The 12,984-nt window shown below is 39.0% G+C and overlaps 1 protein-coding gene across 1 annotated transcript in view; it reads right to left on the bottom strand.

Moving 5' to 3' along the window:
- The window catches only part of gabrb1 (gamma-aminobutyric acid type A receptor subunit beta1), a 150,785-nt gene that overhangs the window by 50,560 nt on the left and 87,241 nt on the right, over nt 1-12,984 (bottom strand). The window contains exon 5 of the mRNA XM_059352919.1: nt 11,626-11,708. Within this exon, the coding sequence (XP_059208902.1) occupies nt 11,626-11,708 (83 nt within the window). The remainder of the gene's footprint in view (nt 1-11,625; nt 11,709-12,984) is intronic.

The following is a 12,984-nucleotide window of genomic DNA, read 5'->3' on the forward strand; positions in this document are numbered from 1 at the left end:
TCCTTCCACAAAGTTCTCCACCATCAGTAGATCTCCCAGGTCTCCTCCAAAGCCGTCTGGCTCCTCCCACCAATCGGTGCATCCAAAATGTGATGGAGGTAATTCCAGATCCTTCTCTGTTCACTAATACTATCTGTACATATCCTGTACATTTGGTGGAAAGACTCCTGTAAGTTTATTAGAGCTGCCAGAGCAGCTTGAAGGTCCCACCATGGAAATAATCCCACATGTTTCTTTATTTCCTGTACTGGAGCATGGATGTGACGTAAACGTGTACGTGACGTGAGCAGATCAGATCAGAGTTTTGTGTCTTGTCAGTGTAGACGACACGCTACGGAGGAGAGGATCTAAGTTTTACACTCTGGAGGCTGGTTTCAGATTTTTGCGTTTTTAAGCCCCAAAAACGCCGTCACCGTCTAAACGAAAGGCACTTCTGATAAAATATTTTGTCGTTTTTACCCGCAAAGCGTCCTTGTGTAAACGGGGCCTTAGTGTGGAAGTTTTCCACAAGTTCCAGTCGTAAAATGTAGTAAAGGTATAGCAGTATTAATCTTCTTTTTTCATTCTGCTGTTACACTCATACAACACCATTTTCCTGCTGTCGTATTTTCCATGACATCTAGCTATTCACTCATATCATATAAAGCTCAGATCCTTGACGTAGTTGAATAATGTTTGAGGTACTTTCACCATATCATGTGATCTGTATCTGGATATCTCCTTGGGATAAAAAAAAAAACATGTTAATGCATGCAGAACAAATTTGAATGAAGCTCAAAACACTCTGTACAGTTGGGACAAATTCTGAAAGATCCTCTCTGTTTTAAGGAACATGAAAATACTCTGCTTGACTTAATAATTTGTGTCTGATGTGATTGTTCTACTAAAAGGTCTTTAAAACACAATTTGCCGATATGTCCAAGTGTCAAAATGAGATTTAAGTTAGGCACAGGACAAACATTCCCTCTTCAGCAGATAAATATGGAAACTCAGTAAAAGTTGAAAGGTCACCAAATCTGTCTCTTCTTGCTGTCTCAAGCTGTCTGTCAAAAAAATGCATATGAGCCCCTCAAAGCCCTGAAGCGTCTCCTCAACAGTCTTTGGGTAGACTGCTGCAAATGGGTCACGTGACCCATGTGTTAGCTGCTGAGTAAGTAACGTTGCCTTGTTAGCAAGGCTAACAACCCATATTTACTATTTCAAGTTCACAGAATAAGAGATGCAGCTTTATAGCCTGTTGTGAGCTGTTGTCTTCTGGGGAAGTGTTTGTTCAGTGTTGCAGTGCAAATGAATGAATCAATGAAAACAAATGAATCCATTTACTTGTTTATGCTGTATCTGACACTGAACGACGGTATGAACCAAACTATGACTGGTGTGTTGCCACCGTAGATGATCTTTTCCCATAGTGGGTTTGCTATATGTTAAAAGTGTTCTTGGATGTAGTTGTGGTGGATTTGCTTTGAAGACACAAAGGGGCAAAATAATTATTTCAACAAGTTGAAAGGTCACCAAATGTCTCTTCTTGCTGTCTCAAGCTGTCTGTCAAAAAAATTGCATATAAGCCCTTCAAAGCCATCACTGCAAAAAAGCGGTTTAGACATCCCTTTATCAAACAAGATCAAAACAGTAAATCTGAGGGAAATGATCTTGCTGCATGGACAGATAATTTGACTTATCAAAGATTTTGAGAAGATTTCTTAAATGAAGATTGTTAAATCTAGAAATAACCATGTTGAACACTTAAAATAAGAAATGAACTCTTAAAACAAGATAAATTATCAAACACTTCTAAATCTAAAGTTTTTTTTATCTTGGTAAGAAACAAATAATTTGCAGTCCACTCTGCTCGGGCCAGTTCATCGCTGCTTGCAGCTTTAATTCATATTGTTTTAAGCGTTAATTTCTTATTTTAAGTGTTCAACATGCTTATTTCTATATTTAATAATCTTAATTTAAGAAATCTTGTCAAGTGAAATCCTCTGTCCATGCAGCAAGATAATTTCCCTCAGATTTAGTATCTTGTAACTTATAAATACCAGATCCAAAGGTCTGTGAATATATGTTATTATGATAAATCCAGATGCACATAGCAGGTTAATACCATGGGGGATTCCACTCTTGATGCTATTTCCCTCTGCCATAAATATCTTTCACTGAATGCATACCATGTGTTATCACACATCCAGGTGTCTCTTTGACTGGACACACTCATCAACTGAGCCCTGAGTGTTTCTATGCATATACTATATTTTGTGTGGGATTTTAACTATGCATGTCTGTAGTATTCATTATTTAACTGAAGCACTCTGGCCAGGTCTGATTGAACAAGAAATGCCAGTTTGCATTAGTTGGCGTAAAGTACAGCATGACCTCATTGACAAAAGAGTCTTCTGCAGGAAGTGAGTCCTGTCCTGAGGTACTGTGTGGACAAGAACAATAGGTGGAGATTTATGGAAGAGGAGCATTTAAAGCTATTAAAAGCCAGACTAAATTTAACAACCCCAGTGTGGCAGATAAGTCAGTGTACTTAATCTGTAAGTTAATTAGTAATAAAATCAATTTGAAGCATATAGTGTCACTGTGGGTCAAACCTTCAAGGTGACGTCAGTGTGTGGCATTGTTTGACTGACAGGAGCCTGTTGGACGTGTGTCTTTTGTGTATGTTTAGTATGAACATTTTCACAGATTGAATATGTCCCAAGTGAAAAGCCGACATGTTAGACTTAAACAGTCTGAAAACGTGAGTAGCTTGTTCTCTGGACAAGTCAGACTCAAAGCAAAAGATTAACTATAGACACAATTGCTTGTCAGTAGTTGTTTCTCCTCAACACAATGAAATATACAACTTAACATCATTCTATTGGTGAATAGAAATAGAAATGCTGATCGCCAGGATAAGGAAAAAACAACCCGTATTTAGTATTTCAAGTTCACAGAATAAGAGATGCAGCTTTCTAGTCTGCAAGAGCTGTTGTCTTTTGGGGAAGTGTTTGTTCAGTGTTACAGTGCAAATGAATGAATCAGTGGTTCTCAACCTTTTCTCAGTGATGTTCCCCCTGTGAAATATTTTTTCAGCCAAGTACCCCCTAACCAGGGCAAAGCATTTTTGGTTGGAAAAAAAAAAAGACTTAAAAACAGAGCGCTGTGCCATCAGTGTCTGATTTATTAAACCTTGGAACAGAAAAACACATACAAAATTCAAGCATTTGAAAAAAAAACAAACTATTTCAAACATTTTAAATGTTAATAATCCATGACTAAATTTATTGGAAAAATTCCTTACCACTAAAATGTAGTGATTCAAATTAATGTCGTAAAAACAGTGACCATATAATCATTTAAAACTATAAAGTGAACCATTTAAAACTCCATAAATGTGCAAAACACTGCTCATTTGTAGTGGTCTCTCTTGAACTATTTAGGGTGGGTTGCAACTTGTGGACGTAAATCCAATTAAAACATAATCTTCAAGATACAGACGGAATTTTGGCCTTCTTTGCCACTTATCCCTCAGTGTTTTCAAAAGAATTGCTGCTATGCTTTGAGTTTTCAGGTGATTGACAGGTGATGCTAGGTGGCTTATGACAGGTTGGGTCCAACCATCCTGGTATGGGGGAGACTCTGGGTTTTTAGGATCAGGAAATAGAATAGCCTACTGAATATAAAATTCATTTTACAAACATATACTTATATTTTCCTAAAATATTTATTAAATAATTATTTTTAAAGGATTTTTGCATGGATGCTACTTTTTAAATGTATATTTTAAAATCTCACGTACCCACTGGAGTGCCTTCATGTACCCCCAGGGGTACACGTACCCCCATTTGAGAACCACTGCTGTATCCGACTAACACTTAACCCAGGTATGAACCAAATGACATTTGTGTTGCCACCGTAGATGTGGAATTGGAATAGTCTCAAAAGATGAGCAGTTAGCCATTGTCATGTCTTTTCCCATAGTGGGTTTGCTATATGTTCAAAGCCAGTGGACTCTTGGGTGTATTTGTGGTGTATTTGCCTGACACCATATAAAGCATTAATTTTACCAGATTTTGCAGCAACTCTATGTGTTAACATCTGTTCAACTTCATCATGTTTGGAATGGTGCACAACTAACCTGTAGTACCAGACTGGACTCCCCTCAAAAACCTCATAGGGCATTTGTACAGGCAGTAAAATACGACTCGTACTAATGTTTTAGCTTGTTCCCTGCCGCCATCTTGCTGACGTAGCAGTAATGATTGGCGCTAATGCGAAGTTTAAATGGTGGATGCCACACTGGAGGCAGGGGAGGTGGATGGGTCCATCAAATGGCTGACTTACACCAAAGAAAACTGGTTCCTGTCCCATGGACAACAACAGTTAACAACATTTTAGGTAACTTCCTTTTTTTTTTTGGTAAATTAAATTTTTTTTACGTAACTTACATTTTCTATGTAACTTCTGTGGCTCGCGTTTTGTAAATCACATTTTTTCCCCCTATTTTTTACGTAACTCATGTAGTCATGTCACCCTCTCAACCAGGCATGTCCAAACTATTCCACAAAGGGCCGTGTGGCTGCAGGTTTTCGTTCCAACCAAGCAGCAGCACACCAGACTTGACTCAGTTAATCAACTGATCTCAGTCTTCAGACAGTTGATTGGTCAAACTGTGTGCTTTTGCTTGGTTGAAAAGAAAACCTGCAGCCACACGGCCCTTTGTGGAATAGTTTGGACATGCCTGCTCTACACTTCTTCATTGCTGGCACATACGTACATTTATTTACTTTGTTAACACCTAAACAGAGTGTTTTTTGTACTAAACCTAGTGATTTTGTAGCCTAAATTCACAGAAACTTTACCGTACGTGTAAGTATGATGTGTGCTATTTTTTAACTCCCCGCTGTACCTCAAGCCGATTTCGACAAACTATTAAATATGTCATTATGGGTAGTATTGACAAACGGTCTATTCTGTCATTGGATATCTTGTTGTGTAGTACAAACAAACTCCTATGTGTGACCGTTTTGGTTTGTTCTCTTTGTAACACAGCTGTCAATAATACTATAATAGTGAGCACCCTCCCACCGCACTACCCAAGACGCATGATGTTGGTTTAAAGAAGTATAAACTAACAAGCTGTTATTTTCCCCCGTAGCAGAATGATAATGGTTGTAGCTAGACCTTTCTCCAGTGGCTACACAGCACTGTGAGACTGGTCTGGCTATGCAATAGTCTCAGGCTAACTGGAGTGAGGGTAGATATTTTAGCTGAAAGTTAAAACCTAATATTCATCACCTCTTCATAAACTGTCAAAGGAAGTGAGCTCCCAATCTGTAGTGAAGGATAATCAGTATATATGCTAGATCACTTGGTCACTATGACAGCATGCATGCACATCACCATGCAGTCGCTTAAACGGAGTGTATATTGGTACCCCGTGTGAGGCACGGTACAGTTGTCAATCGTTCAAAATTGTACAAAATTAAAATCAGCATTTTACTTGTTTTTATGTTTCCTCTGACATGAAAGAACAATTAGAAGTTGAATCTAATTCCTGAATACTTCTCTACATGTTCTCTCTTTTTGTTGTTGATTTCTTTCTTTTCTTCTGTTTATTGACGGATTAGCCTGCAGCAACACATTACACTGCCATCTGCTGACCAAAGTACGTTTCTGCAGCTTTGTTTATCCACTCTGAACCAGCTGATGGAAACTCACATGATGGAAATGCCACATTTCAAAATATAGCTTTAAATGATCTTTGACTTTAATGGAAACACAAGATTGGGGGAACAGGATCAAATCATCAAGTCAACATTTCCAATTTGTCCAATACATACACTGCAAAAAAGGAGTGTCTAAAAACAAGATAAAAACAGTAAATCTGAGGGAAATTATCTTGCTGCATGGACAGATAATTTCACTTGAGAAGAATTATTAAATTAAGATTGTTAAATCTAGAAATAAGCATGTTGAACACTTAAAATAAGAAATTAACCCTTTAAACAAGATAAATTATCAAACACTTCTAAATCTAATTTTTTTTTAAATCACGGTAAGAAACAAATATTTGCAGTGTAGTACAGACAAAACATCAGATAACTTTGGAACCCTTTATAATGGATTGTGATAGATGCAGATTTACTGTGTGTCTGATCATGTTATATGGTAACTGAAGCTCGCTGACTCACTCAATAGAAATTTTCTAATTATATAATAACTAATTTCTGCGGGCAGGTGTCACAATACATAAAACATGGCCAAGCACATGTAAAGGAATAAATGTACTGTGAAAGAGGTTTTTAGATATTATTCTTTATGAAGACCAAGAGGATAGAAACATTGCCATGATATAATATGATACTGAGTTATTTTGTAACTACATCCTGAAGAATATGTTAGTCCGCAGAAATCCATTCCTTCCAGTCATATTAATACTCATATTCTTCATGGCACAGGCTGAGGAGATGCAATCACAGCTCTTTCACACACACAAGAATCTCATTTAGCCAGGCAAGACAGCCTTAAAACATATAAGAAAGCCCTCCACAATGCCAGAGCAGCCTAATATTCAATGTTTATAAAGGAAAATAAGAACAAACCCCAGGTATTCCTATAGCCCTCACTAGTAATTATTTTATGAGCTATTTCAAGGATAAAGTAAGTAAGTAAGTACATTTTATTTATAAAGCGCTTTTCACAGGAAAATAAAACCACAAAGTGCTTTACAAGGGCATAAAACAACATACAGGCAAACACAGAAAAACTCAATACATCAAGAAAACTTAATTAAAGCCTGGACATCTAGTTGACCAGGTACATACAGTCAACTAAACGCCTGTCTAAACAGATATGTCTTAAGTTGACATTTAAAAGAATCCATAGATACCGCAGACCGTAACGGTGCAGGCAGAGAGTTTTAGAGTTTGGGAGCTATTGATTCAAAGGCTCGATCGCCCCGAGTCTTAAGGCGTGTGCGTGGGACAGACAGTACATTTAAGGTGTTTGATCAGAGGGAGCGAGCAGAGGGATATGGGTGAAGTAGTTCAGTCACATATGCTGGGGCCAGATTGTGTGATAATCTTAAATCCCTTCACTGGCTCCCAATTGCATACAGGATCCAGTTTGAGTCCAGGGGTGATGTGAGATCGTCTAAATAAACTGCTATTAGAGAAAAATTTCACCACATCCTCTCCTCAACTAGCACTGATTTATCTTTAAACCTATGGAACCTTAGAAAAAGGTATAACACCTGATATGTATTCGGACTGCTTCTCTCTCATTGACCTTCAACAATGATTTCTTCTTCTAAGTGGTGCAACCTGACCCAGTGCAACTTGGGTGCTTATAGAAGTTTTACACGTCTAGGCTATTAGAGCAATTGCTGTCATGCTCCACCAATAAATCCCTTAAGACTCTCCAGTTGATTCAGAATGCTGACAAGAACTAGGTAAAGAGATCATATTTCTCCTGTATTAGCGTCACTGCACTAAATTTACTTCATTCTACTTACTTACTAAGCTGTTAATGATCAGACAGCATCACATCTTAAAGAGCTCATTGTACCTCATTACCCAACAAGAGCACTGTCCTCCAAGAATGCAGGATTAGTCTTCAGAAGTAGAATGGGAGCCAGAGCCTCCAGTTATCAAGCTCCTCTCCTGTGGAACCATCTTCCTCATTCAGTCCAGGAGGCAGACACCCTCTCCACTTTCTCCTCTTTGATATAGGTTATAGTTAAACTGGCCCAGGTTTCCCTTGGACCAGTACCTAGTTCTGTCGATATAGGCTATAGACTGTCGGGGGACTACACATGATGTACAGGGCTTCTCCCATTTCTATTTTGCAAGGGCTGATCAGTGAGTATGTGTTGTTTTTTTATTTCCTTGGTGTGATCATCAGGAAGAAACACCTCAATCACTGCAGGTCTGTTAGAGGCTATTTTGTGCAGCCTTGTTTTAGATGCAGCAAGAATTTCTCAAGCTCGTTTAAGGACATGTGACAGAGTGGGTGAGAATACGCCATTTGTCATTATATTGTCATGGCAGCATTTCATATTAATTTAACTGTTTGTTTTGTTATTTAACCATATTTTATTCTGGGTTTGTTTCTGTTAGCAGAGAAGTTTTTTTGTTGTTGAATTGAAACACTTCCTTGTTTAAAGTTTGATTCAGTTTATTCCCTTCAGACTCACCATACTCACCTGGTGCTCAGGATAAAGGAAGGAGGCGCCCAGCCACTTCCTCCTTTTGTACCCTGTGTGACATCATCGGTGATGCCACTGGAACAGACTAAGGCAGGAGGGGAGGCCGATTTAAAAGAAGTTATTTACAAGTGCTGCCATGATAATTGTAACTGTATTGTTGATATGGGATAAAGGCATGCGTTTTGGTGGGGTAGTCGGAATTCAAGGTATGATCCGCATTGTAAATTCTTGTGTTTGCTCTGTGTTCTGTGAATTACCTCTGTGCAAATAGTTTTAGCCAGCTGCAGGGTGACTCCTGCTGATTAAGGAAACTATAAAAGCAGTTGCTTTGGGCTGTTGGAGGGAAGAGGATAAGTGTAGATGCGTAGACGTGACATGTAGCTGGGATTGTTTACTGTTAATGGAGTTATGCCCAGATAAATCTTTTATTTTTTTTGTATATATTTTTTGGGTGGCACTATAAATAAATTTCACTGTTTCAATACTTGCTTCCTGAGTCTGCCTCCTACAACTTACGCCACTCCGGTCCAGCTTCCTAACGATGGATTCTGGTTCTATAAAGAAATACTCTGGCCTTTCGTCCATGTAGAAGTTATGTTCCATATAACATTCGTCCATGTAGAAGTTATATTCCATATAACATCTGGCGCCGCTGACAATGTCATCCTCTTTTTCCTTGGCTGGTGACAGCCACTAGCATTTCCCGAAGCTCAGCTGTTGCTGTTGCTAAGATCAGGCCCAGTAAGTTTCATTCAGTGGGCTCCCTGGAAAGAAGCACTGGAGTCCACCAATAAATAAAGAAAACTCAAATCCTCCATAGATGGTGCAAGTTAGTGGTCACTGATGTAAGACTGACTGGTCCAAACTCTCTCTTTCACATTCCTTGCATTGTAGCGCCACTCCACAACCCTGTGTGAGGTGATTTGTTTATGAGCAGCAATAAAGAAATGTAAAATGCTCTTTAGAAGCTGTTTGCAGTCTTTAGAGCTCTTCTTTCTGAAGGCTCTACATTTCTTTAACGGATGAGGCTTGTCATGAACAGGGCATTGTTTGGTCAGATCTACAGCACTTTTTTAAATCTCTTTTCCCCCACAGGAGCCACATGGGTTTTGTGGACTGTCATCGATGTCTGACTGTACTTGTCAGACTTGTCTGTCGTTGCAGGTGTTGATTGGAAGGAGGTGAGGTTAATGCTGGGGTCTGTTTTTCTGGCCCTGGTGTGGATGAAGTCTACGAATGAAACATTGTGTTGAGCCTTGGACCTTAAACCAAGTGACGTCCACTTTTCCTGGATGCCGTATGGGATCTTCTCTACAATTGGGCCGACTCCTCTGAGGTAATAGAAAAGGCAAGGAAGGTAGCCACCGATACTTGCAATTTCTACCTCTAACAACAGATCTCTGCTCATGTCATTTATGTGGGTCTTTGTTGGTTACCTTCAAAAAGTTTTCCAGCTTTGTGAAGGGAGCATATTTGAAGAAGTTTCTTTAGCCTGTCCCATATTATCTTTAGCCTTTTGATGGATGTCTGATATTAAAAGGCTTCATGCTACATGAAAACACATTGCATCTTACAAGCATGTAAAGAGGATGGAGAAAGATTACAACTCAGACATGATTGATGCACATATACAGCCTCTTCTTGAATAACATCCTGCCTAGACATGAATGTAAGTAAGTCTAATGCTGCTGTATCTAATACTACTGTATATGAATTGCTAGTAGGGGGCTCTTAAACAGGCTGTGACAAACCACAATGCAGCCCGCGAGATTGCAGGGAGGAGAAGGTCCAAATGGAGACTAGAAGAGATACCCTGAGAATAAAAGTATGCATGCACTCAACAAAAAAGTGCTATGGATTCCATCAAATTGATCAAGAAACAGAACCTGCTGTTCATGAAATGGATGGACACCAGAGGGTGTCGGTGTGCTGCACCTTCCACAAAGTGTTCCCTGCTCACACTACGACAAGGGATGTAAAGGTTAAGTAGTAGTGGAAGATGAGAGTTCCTGATGGTGTGTTCTGAACACCAGCATGGTAAATGAGAAAGTGCCTGAGGGGACTTTAGAGGCCACCATTCGATGGGGCAGGTCATCTGGTACTGGTACAAAAGGATGATGCACAAATTGTGGCAAATGTGAAACCTGGAAATGATTTCAATGTGATATTGTGCTGTGTCTGGTGGCACACAGTAACGTGTTCTACAGGTATTACATAAGTGGTCCTATAGTAGTGGAGTAAGCTGTAGAATCGTTAAGACAAATAACTGCAATCATTTAAATGGTCTTGCTTAGTAGCCTTGTTTTTAGCCGCATCAGGCTCTAAGTGATTGTGTTATGTATAATATTTGTAATAGTTACAAAGTTTCACACAAGAGTGCATGTTTTAGTGCTTGCGGAGAAGAATACTTAAAAATAACAAAAATAACCACTGCAGTAATCCACATGTCGACATATTAAGGTTATCTGTTTTCCAACGATATATAAAACTTCTGAGTAATATTTGTTCTCAGAGGAGCCATTTGACCAAATATAAAGACAGAACCAAATTTATGATCACATCATCTACTAACAAGAACACCCTCGACAATATCCAATAAATAGCTGAATCTGAAAAGGTTTATCTGCACCAAATCTCACATGGAGCTCCAAAACACCTAAATACAACTTGAAAAACACACAAAAATCCCTGGTTGACTATGAGTTATTAAGCAAAAAACATTTTCTGGGTGTTCATTTTTATTGCTATGTCAACTGGGTCCTGTGTGCTTACACAAAGGTAATTACATGCACACCATGCTAATGATGGCTTTACACAGCACTAAAAATAGAGGGTAGGCTCCTGTGAATCATGATGTATAACGCTTGATGCTGAATAACTGAAAAATATAAAACTATTCCCAGGTGTTTCTTTGCCCATGTAGGTTTTATAGGATTAAAACATGAGGAAAACATAGGATCCACAGAGTAACAATCCTCTGTAATTATTCTTTATGGATGAGGACCAGTTACAGCCTGGACTAATAATACATTTAGTCTTGAGTCTATTAGATGAGCTATTTGTGACACCACAAAACTAAACACATCAGGTTCAGTACAGTGCTGCTTAACTTGCTGTCCATCACCAGAATTAACCTTTTCTCTGTGGATCCAAAAAGTCTGATGATGCTGAATTACATTTCCAAAACTGTCCAATGAATGAGTTACCTGTCAGTACATATATCTTTGTGCTTATTCCTCTTGAGTCAGTCAGAACTCAAAATGGATTACAAATAAAATACAACAGTGTATTATTTATTTCCTTGGTCCCAGGCAACTGAAACCAACAACAGGTGTGAGAGAGACTTTCAGAATATTTGAACCTGAGGCCAAACTTCGTTGAGGCTATGACCATTCATGCACACACATCCACAAAAAACAATTGCCACTTACAGCTCTCAATCTCCAAGGTGCAGTTCTGCTCATCTAGTGGGTATCTGCGCAGGTCCATCATGCAGGCAGCTGTCGTGGTTATCCTGAAAGAAAAAAAAGTTTCAAGTTATACACTGAAATCTGAGAAAAAAAATCCATTAATGTACTATGCCCTTACATTACTGTAATTCCACATCTAGAAGTCCTTATTTAGTATATGAACAAGTGGGCAAATCAATCCACCAAAAAACATACAGTATGGATTTCAACAGATGAAACTGAAACTTAGTTCTATGAAACCTGGATGATGGTGTCAGGTGGCATCATTTATTCAGTGGAATCTCTAGAATATGCCTTGTGATGCCTACAAAGCTGCAGCACATATGGCTTCCAGGGACACTCCTTACAGGCCTGTCCTTGACACGGAGACATTCCTGGTAACATTGTAGGTAAGTAGGTAATTACATATGGCAAGGGGTGGTTACTCCTTCCATATGCACAGCAAATTACATTGAAAATTCAGTAGGATGTGCTGTCTGGGGAATGCGCAACCTCATAGCATGAGGATAGAAAGCTGTTCATCGACCTCTGTAGGGGAAGCGACTTGCTGAGGGGGAGGAAGTTCAAAATCCAAGGCCACACCAATGAAAGCTGTGGTCTGAGAGGGGCTTAGACAACTCTTCCCAAAGTTCGCTACACAGTAAATTCTACAGTGTCAAATATGCAGTGTCAAAGTACATTGACTCTTTCAGAGTTACTACAACAACAGTTGGAGTAAGATACCGCCCAGTGTTGGTGAAAATATACGTTGTTAAAATAGGCAGTGTCAAACGTACTCTGGAAAGCTCCGCCCACCTCCTCCTCGTCTAACGGAAATTTCAGGCCGCCATTTTCTTGTGCCAACGACTGCGGTAAGTGGCTCCTTATTGACTATCAAACGCAATTTTTGTCCTTTCAATAGAAGCAGCTTTTTAGAATGACTTTATATCACTGTTATCTGTGAACTTCAACTCACTCTATGTCTTAAAATGCCGAATTTCAGAAGGCTAATGTGTCGTGACCGAGTGAATGCCAAGTCCATGTGCGAGCAGCATTAAGGTAGCTAACGTTAGCTAATTAACATTAATATTAAGTAGGAAACAAGCAAATTATCAATAGTTATGTTAACTTTGTTAATACAGTGTGGTGTGTGTGATTGTGTATTTTTGCTTTGTGACGTTCGAATATTATAGTGAAATAGCGAAGATTGCTTGTGTGGGGAGTTGGCTAAACTAGCTAAAGTTCATGTTAGCTGGACTATCCGATGTCTTTGCATGAGCGGGTAGACATTAACTCTTGGTACTGAGTAAGCGTTGTATTTTGTAATTTTAAAGTAACTGC

This window comes from Centropristis striata, chromosome 16 (assembly GCF_030273125.1).
Source record: "Centropristis striata isolate RG_2023a ecotype Rhode Island chromosome 16, C.striata_1.0, whole genome shotgun sequence".
Classification (NCBI taxonomy): Eukaryota; Metazoa; Chordata; class Actinopteri; order Perciformes; family Serranidae; genus Centropristis; species Centropristis striata.